Source organism: Podarcis vaucheri (assembly GCF_965113315.1).
Source record: "Podarcis vaucheri genome assembly, chromosome: 1".
NCBI lineage: Eukaryota > Metazoa > Chordata > Lepidosauria > Squamata > Lacertidae > Podarcis > Podarcis vaucheri.
Window position 1 is genome coordinate 113,442,208 of NC_138759.1, and position 19,294 is coordinate 113,461,501.

Here is a 19,294-nt window from a genome sequence, read left to right on the forward strand (position 1 = left end):
CCTTTGCACAGAGTGAGAGACAGACTAATATGAAAAGAATGTTTTTGCAAGCATTGGGTTTGAGCGGTGTGCGTAATAGGAATGTCACGTGCTGTGTCTGTTACCCATTAACTCTCCCCTTTCTGAGGCACAGTCCTGATTTATCACACTTTTCCCCTCCGTTTTTGTCCTGTCTGTATTAAATGTACCTGATGTGGGGCCTGTTTGCTGCTGCTCCCATCATCTGCCACTCTCCGGGTGGTCCTTTGGTGGGATTTGGGGGCCCAGAGATCCAGCCCTAGCAGTGCTATAGTGCAACTCTCAATGCAGCTTGAAGCAGAGCTTGGGTAGAGACCCTTTCCAAAACATCACATCCTTTGCCTTTGCTGAATGCTTCAGTGTGCCTTCCTTTCACTTGCCTCTGTGCAATACTGTAGTGACACTGGATACTGCTGGAACATGGCAGAGTGAAGCCAAGTGAGCCTTGCCAAAAGGAAGGGAAATGTCAATAGGGATTTTCAAAATCCTGCTTCAGTTGTATGCTCTAGGACAGGCATGGCCAAACTTGGCCCTCCAGCTGTTTTGGGACTATAGTTCCCACCACTGGTCCTGTTAGCTAGGGATGATGGGAGTTGTAGTCCCAAAACATCTGGAGGGCCAAGTTTGGCCATGCCTGCTCTAGGACATAGGAACAGTTCCTCCTGAATAAATGGGTTGGAAATTATTTCCTTGTCAAAATTAGTCAGATGCACGTTTCTGGGGAAACAGCTATAGAACCGTGTTGGGAAAAGTTAGTATTTTCGCTCTATAAGACGCACCTAGTTTTTGGAAGAGGAAAACAAGAAAAAAAATATATTCTGAATCCCAGAAGCCAGAACAGCAAGAGGGATCGCTGCGCAGTGAAAGCAGAAATCCCTCTTGCTGTTCTGGCCTCTGGGATAGCCGCGCAGCCTGCATTTGCGCCATAAGACACACACACATTTCCTCTTACTTTTTAGGAGGGAAAAAGTGCATCTTATAGAGCGAAAAATAGGGTAGGGAAGGATCGCATTTAAAACCTTAATCCAAAATATATACAGATTACAAGCTCCTAAATTGGGTAAGCTTTGGACTGCTGCATTATGGGGCCCACGTCTACTTCCTTGTGTTCCCCCACAGCAATTTGACATATGTCAACGAGATGCAGGTGTCTGGCAATTGGAATGGATGAAGGAAGGAAACCACTTGAAGTTCTTGTAATCAAGAATACTTGTTTAAATGCGCCAATGGAATGCATATATAATCCTCTGATTAGCATAAGGGAAACTTTCTAACATATATGGGCTTGCTGATAGAAAGTACGAACTTGAGAAAGATACGCATGATGGAAATTCAAAGATGTTTTAAAAATATAATCGGAGTTAAAAGAGGAGTAATAGAACTACAAATTCACTCAAAAGATTGGGAACTATGGGTTAAGGCTCTTGGACTTAACTTCCATACCATATAAGCAGTAAACATTCATATTATGCTTGCATACAACTTAGCACCCATGCACCCACACACTCTCTATGTTTTTCAGACACAGTCCTCTTCCTCTGCAGATTGGGGGAACCCAACAGCTCAGGACAATGTGTGTGTGAGGAGGGACAGTGAGGTGCACACTGACCCTCTGCTTTCCGTGTGTGTGTGTGTGTGTGTGTGTGTGTGTTAGTAATGATAGCCTGTGATGCCATGGAGGGGCAATCTTTGTTTCTGGAGGGGGCAGAAGGATATTGGAGCGATTGCATTTTATATTGAGGTTTCAGGAAGTAGAAGGAGGAGGTGAATAATGATGAAACATGCTTAGGTTTGCCTTTTATAGCTGGTTCATTGTTTCAAAATGGATTACTAATGTTCTTTTGAATTTACAAGTGGAACGTGGCAAGTCTGAAAATGTTGGTGTTCTGATAAACCTGACTAGTTACTCTGCTAGTTTGACTTTTGGTCAAACATGCAGAAGATTGCCCCCTGCAGCTTTAAAACAAGACTTGCAGGAGACTGGTTATCAGAATTAAAAGTTCTGGAATTTTAAAGTGTATATCTTGTTAAACCACTGATATAGCACCAACCTGACTGTTCCTGTAACCTGCAGTGGGTCATAAAATTCAAAATCCTTTATTGTGGATTTTATTAAGGTTTGGAATGTTCAGATTTTCTTAGGAAGTTTGACCTTTCTAGTGGCTTAACTGTACGGGCATCCTGCAGAGTATAACAATAAGTGGCTGAGCTGAGTCACTAAAAATACAATGCACACACAGGAAATATATTGGCCGTATAAAGTGTAAAACTACCCTTGTAGTTGTTCCCTTCTCATTCCGTGTAGGAGTAGGATTACTGTATGTTTTTAACTATGTTATGCATTTGTGTTTTTGTGTTGTACACCGCCCCGTGATCTTCAGATTAAGGGCAAAATATAAATTTAATTCAGCAACATTTTTTCTTTTTCTTTTTAAAAAGACATTGGGGAAATACTGCATGAGTACACTTTTCAATGCTGTATATTTTGATTTGGGGTTTCATTTGGATGGTAGAAATGTGAAGCCTCTGATCCTCTAGCAAACTGGTGTTCTGGTTGGGTTTCAAAACTTCAGGAATTTGTCAAGAACTGGTTACACCCCTATTTTCAGGCATGCAGTCTAAAGTAGTACATTTGAACCACCTTGTGTTTGATGTTTTAGAATTTCTTCTTTCTAGAATGTATACACCTGCTAGAAGAGGACTGGTGAAAAAAATATAATGGAATGGAATGCCCATGCAGAGCTGCCACTAACATCAAAGGGCAAGTCTTGTCTTACAGCTCCTGCACCTGAATGGGTCCAGTAAATTGGAACGAAGTGTCAGACTTTTAACACTATTTCTTCATATAAATATTTCTTAGCCTGTCATTCCAGTGTCCAGGCACCACTTAGGGAAGCTGGAAAGAAAGCTGAAATTGATTTGGATGTGGTGTGGGCTATGCATGCTAATTTTTAGCAGCTCCACTTGAATAAAATTATTGTCATTTTGAAAATGTCAAGAGACCAAGAGGTTGGATCAACCCTTTTATGCACATGGTTTATGTATTCCGCCTTATCAAACATACAAATAACCTTGGTAAAAATAACAGCGCTGAAAAATAGAGAGTAATGCCGTAGCTGGAGCAACCCCAGAGCTTTGTTGCCTTTCTGCAAAAGGTGTTGAATGCAAAATAAGGGGTGGAATTTTAAGCAGTTTTACCACACACACACACACACACACACACACAAAATTAAACCTGACCTTTATTTGGCACACACTAGATAAAAGCATTACTTTGAGCTATATGTGTAGCTATTAATGTTCTGGGGCTTCTAGACGCTTGAGCTTAATTAGCGCCTCTTCCTAAAGATAATGAGACAAGACAATGGATGCAAAATGTTCCTTGGCAGCTGGGTAATGTACACACTTTCCACATTATTGGTACGTTGAAAAATTCTGCACCATACTTTCAAACGCAGGAGAATATTTAGGAGGGTTGCTTTTAAAAAACCCCACACAAATCTGTAATCAAGAGGGGATAGACGTGCACCAGGATTCTTGGCAGACATTGGCATAAGAGAGAGTTTGAGAGAATAAAATGGCTTCTTTGTAGATTACTATATCCAACCAAGATCTTGTCAGGGGTCAGCAAGGCTTACCTTGCCTGGGCTGGTTTACTGCCGCAGGGCCCCCTATGTTTGCTGGATTGCGGGTGCGCATGAGCGCGCACACCTGCAATTTTCGGTGTTTGCGCAGACACGATTTCCGGTGGTGCAGAAGCGAGTCCCCGTGCTACGCTGTGCCGGTTTACTGCAATGCACAGGGACTCACCGTGTGGGTGGCTTGTGGACCGGTAAAACGACCTCCATGGGCCACTTGTCACCCATGGGCCTTAGGTTGCGAGCCTTGATCTACTGCAGTGGCATTAAACTGAGGTGTTTTGTGTAGACAGGCTGGAGAGGCTGCCTTCATCCTTGTAAAGGTAAAGGTTAAGTGACCCCTGACCATTAGGTCCAGTCGTGGATGACTCTGGGGTTGCGGCGCTCATCTCGCTTTATTGGCCGAGGGAGCCGGCGTACAGCTTCCGGGTCATGTGGCCAGCATGACTAAGCCGCTTCTGGCGAACCAGAGCAGCGCACGGAAACGCCGTTTACCTTCCTGCCAGAGCAGTACCTATTTATCTACTTGCACTTTGACGTGCTTTCGGACTGCTAGGTTGGCAGGAGCAGGGACCGAGCAACGGGAGCTCACCCCGTCGCATGGAATCGAACTGCCGACCTTCTGATCGGCAAGTCCTAGACACTGTGGTTTAACCCACAGCGCCACCCATGTCCCACCCTTCATCCTTGTATGCTCTGCTAAATAAGGTACAGTCATACTTAGGTTGCTGAACGCCCTCGTACGTTTTGGCTCCCAAATGCTGCACCCTAGAAGTGATTGTTCTGGTTTGCGAACATTCTTTTGGAACCTGAACGTCCAACGGGGCTTCTGTTGCTTCTGATTGAACTATTTTTGGAAGCCGAACGTCCGTCGGGGCTTTCGCGGCTTCTGATTGGCTGCAGGAGCTTCCTGCAGCCAATCAGAAACCGCGCTTTGGTTTCCGAACATTTTGGAAGTCGAACGGACTTCCGGAATGGATTCCGTTTGACTTCCAAGGTACTAGTCAGTGAGCCCAAACAGTTACTGGCTTTTCAAATGTCTACCTAGCTTGCCATTTTTGACTTTCTGTGGAAGAGTTCCCAGTTACTGACATTTTAATTTGTGCTTCCATTCTCAAAACAAATAATTTTAAAATGATCGTTGCAATTTTGGTTAAGTACGTATGTGTCAAAATATTCTCAAGCAATAGCAGCACACCCCTTGTTTTTCTTTGCTAATGTAGTGATTGTCATTTAGGAAGCAAAAATGGGACAATATGTATCTTATCCGTAGCTTGATTAGAATCAGATTATTGTTTTCAGGATGCTACTAATTGTAGAGAGCTTTCATGAATGATCGGTTTCAAAATAATATGAATAACTTCATTTCTGTAAATGCAATGGAAGTAATTGTGAGGCTGTGCAAAACGCTCGTCTAAATTCTTTGTGGGGGGAAATGTAAAGCTACCACCAACTCTAGTTGCATTTCTGTAACATTTCCCAACATTTAACTTGTTTGCTTCTCTCCCCCCCCCTTTTTTTTTCTTTAAAGAGTCCCTGGCTGTGGAACACTCGGCTATGCTGGACTGGATACCCATATCAGGTAATGGGTATTGCATGGAAATGAGTATAAAATAGACCATGATGCTGTTAATCTGGATGGTGGACGGATGGAAGGGAAGGAGAAGTGGAGGAGAAGGGAAACACTCTTCTTTTTCTTCTCCACTCATTGCTGCTACTTCTTACACGCTGCCAATGAGGAGGGAAGATAAGGAGGAATGCTGGGGGGAGGGGGACAAAGACAGGTGGGAGAAGCTACAACTTCTGCTCTAGAAAGGCATTCAGGGCTTGTCATCATCATCATTTCCTCTTCCTTGGAGGCAGATTTTTCCAGTCCCTGGTTCTGAGCCTGGTTCTAAAGAACTTCACCAGCATCACTAATTAACAAGGCTTTAGGATAAAGCTATGAAACACTGAACTCTGCATTTTTTTTTCAACTGAGGGGGGAAACTGGCAAACTGAGGGGGTGTCTGTGTGTGGAATGCAACAACATAAAGAGGACATGCCTGAAGAGAACCCTGAACAGAAGCATTAAGAGGTGATGCCACAAGGCAACATTTTGTTGTAGGTTCCACTTGTGTAAGCAGATTATAGACTGAAAGGCAAACCATACTGAAAGGTATTGGAACGAACCCAACCTTTTAGGGTACAAAAAATAATCTGAACATGCAGGGTGGGAGAAGGGGCTTTCTATTATTTTTAAAAAATAAATGTTGGACAGTTTTCAAGGTACTGTAATGAGCATAGACGTTGGCACTTTATCCATTTGCAAGGGTGATGTGAAATACATTTGCTGTACAGCACAGCATTTAAATCCCCGTTAGCTGGTAGGGGACAAATTTGGCTTATCCAAATCATAAATAAATAAAACTCTGCTTCAGTGTCAGCACTAAGGCAAATACATCCCTTTAATTAGCACATTATGTGGAGAATAATTTATATAGAGGTTTTAAGGTGATGGCTGTTGAAATTAGAGTCGGAAAGGACCCAAAGTCTGACTAGGCCAGCTGCTTTGGTGAAAGGTAGGTTCACCTACCCATTTCCCCACAGTGTGCCATAAATAGAAAACGACAAGTGTTGCACGTGCCAGCCAGCCACATAAGTAAAAGTTTCCAGCCAAAAAGGTTTGTGCAGAGCATTTGAATGCATACAGGAGGCCCTAATTTCCAGAATTAGGCAGAGTCATGGCTCATCCCTTTATCAGAAAGGCTTGCCCTGCATCATATTCATAATATGTCAATGCCAGCCTGGTTCATGTGTCACATTAAATCATAGTTAAAATAAATTATGGGTGAATGTGAACGAGCGGCATACTACTGCAAACTCCTGAAATTGTGCTCATATTATTATCAATAATAATAAAATTATTATTGTATCAGGAAGTTTTTAATGTTTGGTGTTTTATTATGTTTTTATATGTGCTGGAAGCCGCCCAGAGTGGGGAGGGGTATTATTATGACTATTACTACTACGATTACTATTATTATGGACCGCCTTCATTCCTGCCGTGCTGGTGGGAAGCAAACTACAGTCTGGCTTTTTGTCATTCAAACCAGGGCTTTTGTGGTTTGTTTGGAGGAAAAAAAACACACCATAAGCCTTGGAGGAGGGAAGCCCTCACAATTTTCCTGCTTGGCAGGGGGTTGGACTCGATGGCCCTTGTGGTCTCTTCCAACTCTATGATTCTATGATCAATGGGCATGCAGCTCATTCAGATTACGCAATAGTTTATTTCAGCTATGGTTTAGTGTTTGAAGACCAGGCCAGAACAAGGAAGCAATGTGAGCCGCATAGAGGAAGAAAAGGATAAGTGTTGGTAAGGTGGTGTTTTTTCTCTCCGTAAGTTTTTTTAATGCGGGAGAGGAACTCGCTAGAAATCTTACCAGATAGGAAATATTCTATAAGTGGCCTGAGGTTGCCATTCAAGTGAGGATCTGAAGGTTTTTAACTTCTCTGTTTTAATCTCTTTATTTATAACCCCTTCTTTCAGCCGCTGATGCCTGAAATGCATTACTACTACATACTTCAGCTGTCGTACTATTGGTCCTTAATGTTTTCTCAGTTCATTGACATCAAAAGAAAGGTAAGAGCAATCTGTGGGTTTTAACGAGCAACCGTTTTTAAAGAAGGCTGTGAAAGTACGCTTTGGTGAACGCTTGTACATTGAATTAGCAACAACCTGTTTCTAGCTGTGAACTCCTGTCAAAGTTAAATGCAGTGATGGCAGCGGTGGATAACAACTGCATTTTGGGGCAGCAACATTTGCTGACATTTGCAAACCAGCTTGAAATGGTTTTTAACATCTCCAGTGCTGTGTGGCAATATTGGCCACTGTTCATACAGGCAACTCCCCATATACGTGGGGGCCACTTTCCAAAGGCACCGCACATTTAAGTGACATTGTGTACATTTGAAACGGCATTGGGAAAGCCTGCAAACATCCTCTAAACCCTGGAAACCCTTTACAAAACCAGCAGCTCTCACCAGACTCCAAACTCCGTCTGGAGGGGCCATGGGATTCAACTAACGAGTCCCCTCAACTGAAAATGTTTTTGAATAAACAAACGTCACTGGTGCTTAGAGATGGTGGATGCACATCTGGAGAGCAGAAGAATAAGCATTTTCATCATCCATTTTATTAACTCAATTATCAAATGAATGTAGTTAATTCAAATAATTTGGGTTGGCTTCTGCTCAGTCACATAAATGCTCTGAGCAGTCAAAGCATTTAAGACAATTTATTAGATCATTGCGCAAACATACGGTGATTACAGAAACTACAGTTTACTAGCAAACTACAATCTGCTAGCAAACTCCAGCCTCTCCAAAAAGCTTTGGAAGAATTCTGTACCAGAACATACGGAGAGGATTCAACATCACACTGTTCTGATCATGCCATCCCCCTGCTTCTCCCATGATGTGCTGTTTTAGGGGTTTCTGCCAACCTTCCAGTAGCCACTTTGGGGGAGCGTAGAGGGCATGCAGAGAGAAGAGGGAGGAAGGTCCATTGTGCAAACAGAAGTCTTTTTCGCAGGAGATCCAGCTTCTTGGCCTTCTGGGCCAATTTGGTAGCGAGATGGAATATTCTTTGTAGAGGGGAAAGATGTGTTGGATCATGTCCGGCAGTGGTGTGATCCTAGAATGAGAGTGAAATCTACCACAGAGATGTGCTTACCCTGCTCTTTGCCCTAATAGCAATTTCCTGACGGGAAAATACCTTCCAATAGAACTGACTGCTGATGTTCAAAAGCCTCTTTCAGTTATTGGTGGGGTATAAATTCCAGTAGATTATCCCTGCCTGACTGAAGATTAATGAGCAATATCTGCAGTCCAGCATGTATTATCAGCTCAGCATTCTGTGAAAATAATGTGACTGGGTAGATGAACTTTTTTCACCAGTTCACAGTGGCACACTTTGTGTTTTGATGTATGCGCAAGAGTGGGGGGGGCAGCGGTTGTTTTGTTTTACACATTCCTACATTGTATTTATGGAAGACAGAAACAGTCATGTGGGGAGTGTGGTCTCCTAAGAAGCTTATAGCTGCCCCAGAATGTCATTACTTTAACATCAGTCAAATTTATGTATGTGTTTGCTGAGTTTTGGTCAGATGACAGATGGTATTTTGAGAGAGAGAGAGATGCTGTTTTGAGGTCAGTTTAAAGGATTTTAGAAAATGGCTACCTCAATTAAATGGTTTATTTGCATTTTTGAGAGGGAAGGAATGTGTTGGATTCATGTGAAATGCAGTCATGTAGTTTTAGCAAAGGCCCTGGCAGTTTCTAGATGTTACTATACTTGAAAATGCTGTGATCATATACATCACAAGGGAAGTCCTAAGAAACAGATGCCCTCCTGCTGCTGCTAAGCTCTGCCTTGCTACTTCAAGTTAGCAGCAAATAAAGAATTTGGGGGTGTTGGTATGGTATTAAAGTACTTTGATCCTTTTACAACTTTAGGCTCTGTCATAATTCTTCGAACTTGCACAAACATCAGTTTACATAGAAAAAAGCAGCATGGAAGTATTGCAATATCACAATGGGCCTGTCGCTAGAATGGGCTGTATTTTACTCCCCCTTTGAAGTAAGACAGGCTCCAACCTTGTGCACCTTTGGTAGGATGCTAAAAAAATAATAATTGTGGGCACTGTCAAATCTCTGTTCGGAAAACTGTTCTCATTTGTTTTTTTACTATTGTGCGCTACTGCGATATTTGAGTATGCTGGACAGTCTGTAAATATTTCAATCCTGTAGAGCATCAGGACTCAGATGGTGCTGTATGAATTTCATCCTAAAACCCCAGAGAGCGACTGCCATTCTTTGCAGACAATAGTAAGATAGATGGATTAATGGCCTAACGCAGCACAAGGCCGTTTCCTGTGCCCCTGCTAAGTTCCTGACTGCATTCTAATCTTCTCTCATAAAATATATGCGCAGAGTTTGTATATCTGGTATTTATTTAATTTTATATATCTGTAAGAATAAATGTTTGAAAAGCCAATTAATTTGTGAACAAATGTTGTAACTCCGTTTATCTCTCCACCTCAGGACTTTACCATCATGTTTACCCATCACATCATAGCAGTCATTTTGATAACCCTCTCCTACACAGTCAATTTCATCCGAGTGGGAATCCTAACTATGTGTCTTCATGATGTGGTGGACAGCGTGCTGGAGGTGAGAGCAAGAGAGAGAAATTTAGCCATAATAAATCTTCATGTCTTCCAAACATTTCTTCCAGAACAAACGACGTTTTAAAGTAGTAGGCTACAGCCCAGTGTTTCCCGGACTTGGGTCTCCAGCTCTTTTTGGACTACAACTCCCATCATCCCTAGCTAGCAAGAACAGCAGTCAGGGATGATGGAAATTGTAGTCTAAAAAACAGCTGGTGCTGGGGACCCAAATTTTGGAAACACTGCTAAAGCCCATGAAAGCTTCTAGCTGTTGAAATTTGTCTCAGAGGTGGCTCAGTGCTGCTTTTCTTAAGCACCGTGAGCACAGTGAAACATTCTTTTGAGTAAAAAGCTTTCAGTTGGACTGTACTTGTCAAACATGGCTATTCAGTGAGTTATTGAAAAAAACCATATAGGATTTGGGAGTCCATAGAATCTCCACATTTTAACTGACTACGGCAATGCTTTTTCATACTATGTAGTTGCTGAATCATAACAAAGGTCTATATAACTAGCATCACTTTTATTCTGGGAGACCTGGGTGTATATATAATGCCTGTTGCAGACAATGGTTATATTTACCCCTGAAAGGGCAGGTGCGCAGTGCAGAGACATTATTTGCGCCTTGGGTATACAGGCAGCAGTGAAGACTTCCTTTCATCAGCTTTGAATGATTTACCTGCTGTTGCCTCCTCCCTTGAAAACACACCTGGCCTCAGTTATTCGTGTCCTAGTTAGTCCAAAATGTGGCAGCCAGACTAGGGTCCAAAGATTGGAGCTTATTAGTCTAGCCATGTTCCTCATCTTCATTGCTGCCTGTTTGTTTCTGGGATCAATTTAAAGTGCTGGTTTTAGCCTTGGGGCCAGGCTACCTCCAGAACTGCCTTTTCCCATGTGAGCCTGCATGGCACTCAAGGTGAGCTGCAGAGCTCTTGCTTTCTGTCCCTTGTACACATGAGACGTGACAGGCAAGTCTATGGAATACCCAATCGCTTTTAATGTGAGTTCTCAAAAATCTGTTTCTGCTGTGTTCTGCAGCACAGTCCTATTCATGCCATGTTTGGTAAGAAGGTTATCTCATATTGCTTGATGGAATTTATTCCAATGTAAATGTATATAGAATTGCACCCTTAACGCCTGTCTTTTTTATTGCTGCTTTTAGTATTGTTTGAATTTTTATTTGCCCCAGGTTTTTCTGATTTTTATTTTTAAAAAACACACAGAAAAGAAGGCTTTTGGGGGTTCTTTTAACTCTCCTGTACTGAGACCATGAGTAGTAAACCATGATTACCACTTTGGGTTGGTCTGGAGAGAGCTAAACTGCAAGCCTGTGTTTGGGTGACTCATGAAGCCAAGCAATGACTTGGCTCCACAAAACAACCAGGGAGAACGAGGCAGCCATAATCTCCTCTCCCAGAACCTGCACAGTTGTGTGATTACACTAAGCCATGGTTTGGTTTAGTGTGATATGCAAATGAGGCCGCTGTGTGAAGCATCATCAGTAGAAGAGGTAAGGGCGCTAAAGAGTTCACACTGATATGCTATGCATCATTTGAATATTAACTGTCTGGTACTGTGTGCAATAATTATTTTAGACGTAACTTTATTAAGGAAATAACCCGTGTTCCTTCCTCGTTATAGGCAGCCAAAATGGCAAACTACTGCAAGTGTCAAAAGTTGTGTGATTTCCTCTTCCTCTCGTTTGCTGTCATTTTCATGATTACAAGGCTTGGATTGTATCCTTTATGGTGAGTAAATCTGCTGCTTCCATGGAACTACAGGGGTTCTAAGTCTGGTTAGATAGAGCACATCCTGCCTCTAGGGCAGCATTTCCCAAGGTGGCCAATGCCGCCCCCTGGGGGATGCTGGAACGATCAAGGGGGAGGCGATAGTAGCCTCAGGTGCAATGGGGCTCGTTGGATAAAAATAAGGGGGCAGTGGAAGCATAAAGAAAGAAGATAAGAAAATTTTGGGAAGCCATTCGTACATGTTTCATCTGTTGTGGAATGATGCTTACTGGCAGGTCAGGCGTCGTTGGGTCTCCCTTGGACCCCACTTTCCCAGGCTTGGGTAAACCCTTTTGGGCTTCACCCAGGCTTGGAAACTGGGTTACAGTTTGCCTGCCTATTTACAACAGCATCTTTCTTTTACTGTGTTGTGGGGCATAGGTAGAAACAGAGATACATAAAAGAATGCAAATTTGTGACTACACCCTTCTGCTTGTTCACTTAAAGGATTTCAGGGAGGGCACTGAGTATCTCCCCCCCCCAAAAAAAAGGGAGTGTTAGGCCAAATGAGTTGGGGAACTGCTGCTCTAGGGCCCCTTCCCTGTCATTCTCAAGGGCTATGGTTGCTTTTCTTATGTACTGCTGCTTCTCATACTGAATTAGTTTGGCAGGACCACTAAAGAATCAGCTTATCTCATAGTGGAACCCACGGAATATGATATAATGTGATCTGAGTCTGTAGACAACTAAACTGTGCATTTCGTGTTGTGCACCATAAATAAAGTTCAAGTACAATAAGCCTGCAACTTACACATGGGGTCAGTTCCTGGGAGCTACACACAAACACGTAATGCAAGGAAAACCTGTAAGAAGCCATTAAAAAAAATTTTAACAGCCCAGCATTGTCAAGGAGGGGGGCGCTTTCCTGAGTCCTCTCTCCAAGCTACTAATCAATCAATTCTGGCAACCAGCCAGCCCAATCACATGCTCCCACTTTGAGGGCTAATTGTTACCACCTACAGCAATGCTTGCTCACAGGATCACTCCTGCCACTGTTGCCTCTTCAAACATCTCTCTCTGAGGTGTCTGTAATCCCATAGTGTAATCCAGGGTATGTTTTATGGAGGGATCGTAGTCATAAATTGTCAGGTGCTGATGTGGTTGCTCGAGAGCAAACAGGCAAGACTCCGACCTGCCTTTTCCAGGCTTTATTCTTAGTGCAAACTATTTACAGTGAAGAGCGTCGTAAGTTCATGTCCGGCTCAATCGCTAGCAGAATCTGGGAGTGGGCAGACCTTGTAACCCCCCCCCCCAGCATAACAGTCGCGTGACCCCCAGCCTTCTCCTCCCCTCCTTGCACCGAAACCTACTGCGCAGAGTGGGCGCTGGCAAAAGGGTGCTTCCCTCCTCTCCGGTTTGCTCAGCCTCGGCGTTGAGGCTCTCCCTAGCATCCACTGGTCCCACCACCTCCTCTCCACTGGAGGTGGGGTTTTCCTTCTCACTGGAGGAGGAGCTGCTTCGCAAGATTTTTGGAGGTTCCCTATAACACAACTGCCCTTTTGCCTCTGAGCTGGTGGCAGTTCCGTGATATAAGTCATATTGTTCATGTGCTTAATTGCACGGAAGAGTTCGGAATATTTTTACAGGTCCCAGCTTGCTGCCTCGTGCTCAACATCACCATCTTATTTACTGTCGCTTTCTGCGCATGGTTTCACCAGCTCCTCAAGCTCTTCATCTGTCAGTGTTTGTGCAGGATCCTCTGTTAACTCTTCCGCTCTTCCTAGAGAAGGTCCCCAAAAGCCCCTACAGGACAAACAAAATCGGGTTGAAACAACCCTGTTTTGGTTAAGTCATCATAGTTGCATTGCTAATCCGGTCCATGTGAACAGAGCACCGCAAAAGGTGGTTTGGGGGGCCTTCAGCTGACCAGCTGGCTCTGCAGCAACAGCATGGAACAATAGAGCACAAATTTCATGTAATCATTATCAATTCTGTGGCTTTGGCCTAGTTTAATGGTATCAGGAAGATGGATTTAATAAATAAGCCAGGAAATCTGTACAATAGTTACTTCCACTGCTTTTTGGTAGTGTTAGTTTATTCACGTGCATCCTTGAACATTTGCATGAATTTTAAAAAACCTTCTTTTAATGGTTTGGTAGGAAGATATTGCAAAAATCTGCTTGTTTACATATGACCTCCCCCTGTAGAGGCAGGTTTTCTTTTCTTTTTTTCCTTGTGCAATTCCAAAGGAGCTTCCTGCAGCCAATCGGAAGCCTCGCTTTGGTTTACGAACGTTTTGGAAGTCGAACAGACTTCTGGAATAGATTCCGTTCGACTTCCCAGGTATGACTGTACTAATTTTTAAAGAGTATGGGGAAACTAAGGAAGCACCATTAATTATTTTTCTGGGCTAAATTTAAGTAAGTCTAGTATCCAATGTCTGGGGTGGTTTAAAAATGCATTTTAAATTAATGCAAAAAGATGGCTAAATATACCCCTTAGTTTTCAGCAGATAAGAATTAATAGAACCCTGTCCAGTATGTGAAATTCAGAGGTGGTCATTACTTTAAATTTCTGTGGAGAATGCTAAAACAGAAGGCACCACTATTTTAATGATTAATGCTTCAAATTGTATATGTTGTGCAGTTGCTAAGGACGTTCCCATTTTGTCACCTCATCTTTCTCCTTTGTTTAAAAGCCATCTTTCTGGGAAATTCTCTTTTGGCTTGTTTAGGAATAAATACTGGCATATCAACGCAAAAGAAAATTTTATTGCAGGCTGCTATAATAGCCCCTGTGAGCAGGTTAGTGGCATATAAATTTTACAAATGCCTATTCAGATGCATAGTCCAGCTGGATAATTAAGCTTAAACTAATTTCTCTCATACTGAAAAATGATGAAAGGATGCGTTTGTCAGTTAGCTTTCTTTTGTGGCATACATTTTGCAAGTACTTGTGTCAAATACTTTCAGACTTGCTGCAGGAACAGAGAAGCGAACCCGAAAGCCAGTTCGTGTGTGCGCTTTAGTTTTAGATTGCTGTAGTTGACTTAACACTTCTGCGTGTTTTTGCAGAAGAGAACAGAGAAATGTCATCAGTAATACGCAAGTGCACTGACCATTGAGAGCGAAGAATCCATAGCAATGTGCAGTTAATGGCTTGTGTAGTTACTGCAGCGGTAAAAGTTTAGAAAGATTTCTTCTAGCTCAGTCAAGGAGTGCACAGATAACTTACGTAGGAAATGTTAAATACTTTAAGCTGGAAGACTCTTCGTGTTTTCCTATTGCTGTTTTCTAACTTTCATCAGCCACTCTCCATTCCCATTGTGGCATATTTGTGAGTCTGAATTATATTGGTCTGCCTCCTGCCCCCACCACTACTAGGCCATACTTCTGGACTGTCTAGCCCCATTGCTAACCTCATCCACACATGTGCAGGTGTATCCCTGTTTCAAGGCTATGAATGATAAACTCTTTTGTCTTAGTTAGCTAAGAGAAATAGGCAGGTCAGGAAAGGCTCTGCTTTCCAACTGATAATCTTCTTCTCTGTCTAGATGACAGTATGGATGTTTATGTGGGATTGTTTTAGTGCGCATTTTAGTGATATTTTTGAAACATGGTTTTTATACTTCAGAAGCCTCTTGGAAATCTGTTTTTTTTTTTTTTTTGCATTAAGCGGCGTATAAATTAAGTAATAATACTAACAGATTCTCATCAATTTAGAACGGAATAATGCCAACTTTTTCCAAATGCACAGTTTTTTTTATTGGAGCTGGTCTTAACTCCTCTGTAGCCAGTCCAGGGTTCCTATAGGTCAGTATTTCCCAAGTCGTGAGTTGCAAACCACCTGGATTAGGACAATGGGAAACTGGTTCAAATCCCTGCCAAGCCATTGGCTTTGTTTGATAACTGTGGTCAAGTCCTACCCTTCAACTTGTTTGTATACCACCCACTGTAACTTGATGTTTCTGCATTTCAGGTCCTAGCTACTTTCTCACATTTTTTTGGCTTCTTTGTTCTGTGAACTACCCAAAGAACATACAAAAATCAGTAAATGAATACATCCCCCCCTCCAAATTAAGCACTGAGAAGATTCTTCAGAGCCTTTTGTCTGATTAACTTGAGTGTTGTTGTTTTTTACCATGAGTCTCATTCTCCATCTTTCATCTGAAGTTATCTTGGCACCTTTACTTTAATTGCCTCTGGCCCCAGTTGTCAACCATCCCAAGTGTGAGGCTTAAACCCAGCCATACTGATTATGTTAGTTTTCCACCACAAAAGTTTGCAGAACAGCACGGCATTCCAAGCCAATGTATGTCGGAAGATTCACTGACACAAGCCCAATGCCATATAAACAGTTGACGTTAACTTGCTAAACATGCCATCTAGTGGTTAAATTCAGTCTACTACATCTGTAATTCAGCCAAGAGTCTTGTATATCAATAAATACCAATTTATTATGACATAAGCTTTCATGGAATTATAAATCTCTTGGTCTTTAAGATGCCACAAAGCTCTCTGTTATATTTGCTGCAAAAGCCCAACCCCTGTAGAAAATATTAATTCAGTGAGCTATCATCCATATTAGTCCCCCCCCCCTTTAGTCAAACTTACTAAATGTTTACTGCAGAACCTATGAGAGCCAGGTGTGTCTTTATCATTGAACAACAATGATTTATTACAAAAAATAAACATTTCATTTTATATAGTGTATTTAAATTTCCTTTAAAACTAAGTAATCAAATGCTTATAACAGTATTATTAGCATAGCCCAGGGTCATAAAATGGATTAGTCTAAGTGTCATGGAGTGTCAGCAGCACTAGCAATCTTTGTCTAACTACCTAAACTAGTTTCTATTATGATTCAGTCCACTGGAATAATAGTCAAAAGCATCAAATCAGAGTGGTGGTTTATTCATTAGGTAAGAATGCAGAGTGGGGGTGGGAGAGAAGAATGTAATATGAAACACGCACATTTCATATACCAGTTCACCAATATATACATCTATGTCTCTCCCACCTCACAAAAAGTTGGAAGATTATAAAACAATAGGGTTGCTAGTCATCATTCATTTTTCTATTAGATAACTTGATATCAGTTGAGCCCTAGAATAGCTTGTACAATCTTCAATATGCTGATGTTCTGTTAATTATTGATTAGTCCATTTGGGGATTCAACGGGTCATATATCATTCACACCAAAATGAGATTACGGGAACTGATCAGTACTACTTCAAGTCACATGATATGCTAGCGTTGATGCAGGGCTTTTAATATGCAGGAACCAGTCCAATGGAAACAGCACTGGTAAGCATTTTAGATGAATACATTAGTTCATTCAGATTGAATGTCCCGGGTTGATAATTCAGAGGTGAAACAACGAATAAATAAGCAGAGATGGCTAAGGTGAGTGTCTTGTTTGGGAAGACTGCCTTGGAAGCTCACCTTGAGTTCCATCATAGAAGAAAGGAGGAACATAAATAAAATACAATGGGAGTCACTGGGAAAGCAAAGCAGTGTGTAGACTTGCCTCCCATGAAACAGGGTTTCTCAAATTTCAGGGCTCATTTTGACCCATTGATGAGCTTATAAAGGTGTCATTGACACTGACCCAAATTCTTAGGGATGTAAATGAAATAAAGTCAAGAAATAATATGCAATCAACACTTATCAGTCATTAGTAACCATTACTAGGAATCATAACATGTAAGGAGTAAGGAAGTAAAACGAGTGAAAATAATAGCATTCTAATGAGAATTACGGCTTTTAACAAGCACATGAATAAGTCGGGGCAGCAGGTGGGGTTGTAGCTCAATAAAAGCTTGAAGTTTTCCAGATGACAGCTTCCTTTTTATATCTTTGTGGGAGGTGTTGGAATTATTACTTTGATGCTATAAAAATAATTGTTTAAAAGGTGAAACTCTGCACCTGTATACAGTTTCTTTTAGCAACGAAACAGTGTGGTCTGAGAGTACTGTTGTGTTGTGGAGGCATCTTATTAAATACAGAGGCTCCTCATTGGCAAAGGAAGCGCATGCCTTTTATTTCTGAAACTCATAGTTCCTAATTATTCCCCCCACCCCCCAGTCTCACAAACCTATTTTAAATCCCAGTCCCTTTTTGACCCCCTATTGACCCCAGAGTCTTTATTCACCTCATGCACAGTTCCACTGACCCCAGGAGGTCAGTATCAACCACTTTGGGAAGCCATGATGCAGATGTATTGATTTTAAAGCATTCCAGAGCTTGTTCATATTGGAGATCATTGAGTGACCAGTTTTCATGCTCTGATATTACATTCAAAATGACACCAGTAGGGGTGGGAAGCATTGTTGAGAAATGAACCATCTCTCTCTTGTTTTATATTGACTTGCCATTTTCTCTTTTCTCCAGGGTATTGAACACAGCAATATTTGAACTGCCCGAAGCAGTTGGTGGCTTTCCTTCCTTGACGATCTTTATCATTTTACTTCTGGTACTTCAAGTTCTCCACTGTTTTTGGTCCTATCTAATAGTAAAGGCTGCCTATAAAGCAATTTTGAAAGGCAAGGTAAGGAAAAAACAAAAACTGTCTTCTGCTTTCTAGTGTGTAATGTTTTTTTCCCAACTAGCACAGTTCCCTCAAGTCACTTGACTTTATCAATCCATGGCAAAAACTTGTCGCTCCCTTCCAGAAGACACATCAGGTCTTGAAACTGGATGTTTAATATTGACTGTCTGAGCATTCAGTTGAATTGAGCATGGGCTGCTGATTCAGGGCAGCTGTTCCACTTAGGCTTACCTTGGCTCATCTATGGAACTTGTTTACTGTAACCAGAGAAGCTGTTTGCTATACTTCTCAAGGCCACAAACACATGATATTGGCAGGAAATTTGCATCTTCCACTTCAAAGGTAAACTTGTCCGGAAGCTGCTATCAGTTCCAGTTCACTGGCAAACACATTTGTATGATCTATGCACTTGCAAACATGGGTTTGCTTGCTTCCATACATTGCATTTTTTCTAAAGGGTTTCGTAAAGGTAAAGGGACCCCTGACCATTAGGGTTGCGGCGCTCATCTCGCTTTACTCGCCGAGGGAGCCGGTGTACAGCTTCCAGGTCATGTGGCCAGCATGACTAAGCCACTTCTGGCGAACCAGAGCAGCGCACGGAAACGCCGTTTACCTTCCCGCCGGAGTGGTTCCTATTTATCTACTTGCACTTTGACGTGCTTTCGAACTGCTAGGTTGGCAGGAGCTGGGACCAAGCAACGGGAGCTCACCCCGTCGTGGGGATTTGAACTGCCGACCTTCCGATCGGCAAGCCCTAGCCTCTGTGGTTTAGACCACAGCGCCACTCGCGTCCCTACCCATAGGTACACCTTAAAACTGCAATGTGCAAAGCAGCCCTGAGCTTTCACGCTAGGCCTCTGGAATTCAGAGCTTCCTCTGCAACCCCATAGTATTGCATTGTAGTCTGTATAGACAGTAACAGGGTGCTACTGTGTCAGAGAATGTGGCCTTCAATGGAGTTGAGCCTTCAGTGATTCTGGTAGTTCTCTGTCTGTTCTCTCAGAACTGCATTTTGTTCTCTTCCGTCCTAGCAGAAGTCACTTGTTTAACACCAAACAATATGTGTCTTCTTTCTTAACCTTCTTAATTATTTTCTTTCTGCTGCCTTTGAAGGCTGGGAAGTGGAACCCTTTGCATGTAAGTTTCCCTGAGG

At 42.2% G+C, this 19,294-nt stretch overlaps 1 protein-coding gene across 2 annotated transcripts in view; it reads left to right on the forward strand.

Annotated features, from left to right (window-relative positions):
* The window catches only part of CERS6 (ceramide synthase 6), an 82,229-nt gene that overhangs the window by 55,793 nt on the left and 7,142 nt on the right, over nucleotides 1-19,294 (forward strand). Inside the window, exons 5-10 of one of the 2 annotated variants that reach the window (XM_082236939.1) lie at nucleotides 5,188-5,238; nucleotides 7,186-7,278; nucleotides 9,741-9,869; nucleotides 11,507-11,613; nucleotides 17,985-18,141; nucleotides 19,255-19,278. In XM_082236939.1, the coding sequence (XP_082093065.1) occupies nucleotides 5,188-5,238; nucleotides 7,186-7,278; nucleotides 9,741-9,869; nucleotides 11,507-11,613; nucleotides 17,985-18,141; nucleotides 19,255-19,278 (561 nt within the window). The remainder of the gene's footprint in view (nucleotides 1-5,187; nucleotides 5,239-7,185; nucleotides 7,279-9,740; nucleotides 9,870-11,506; nucleotides 11,614-17,984; nucleotides 18,142-19,254; nucleotides 19,279-19,294) is intronic. The other variant, XM_082236940.1, reaches the window with a different exon arrangement.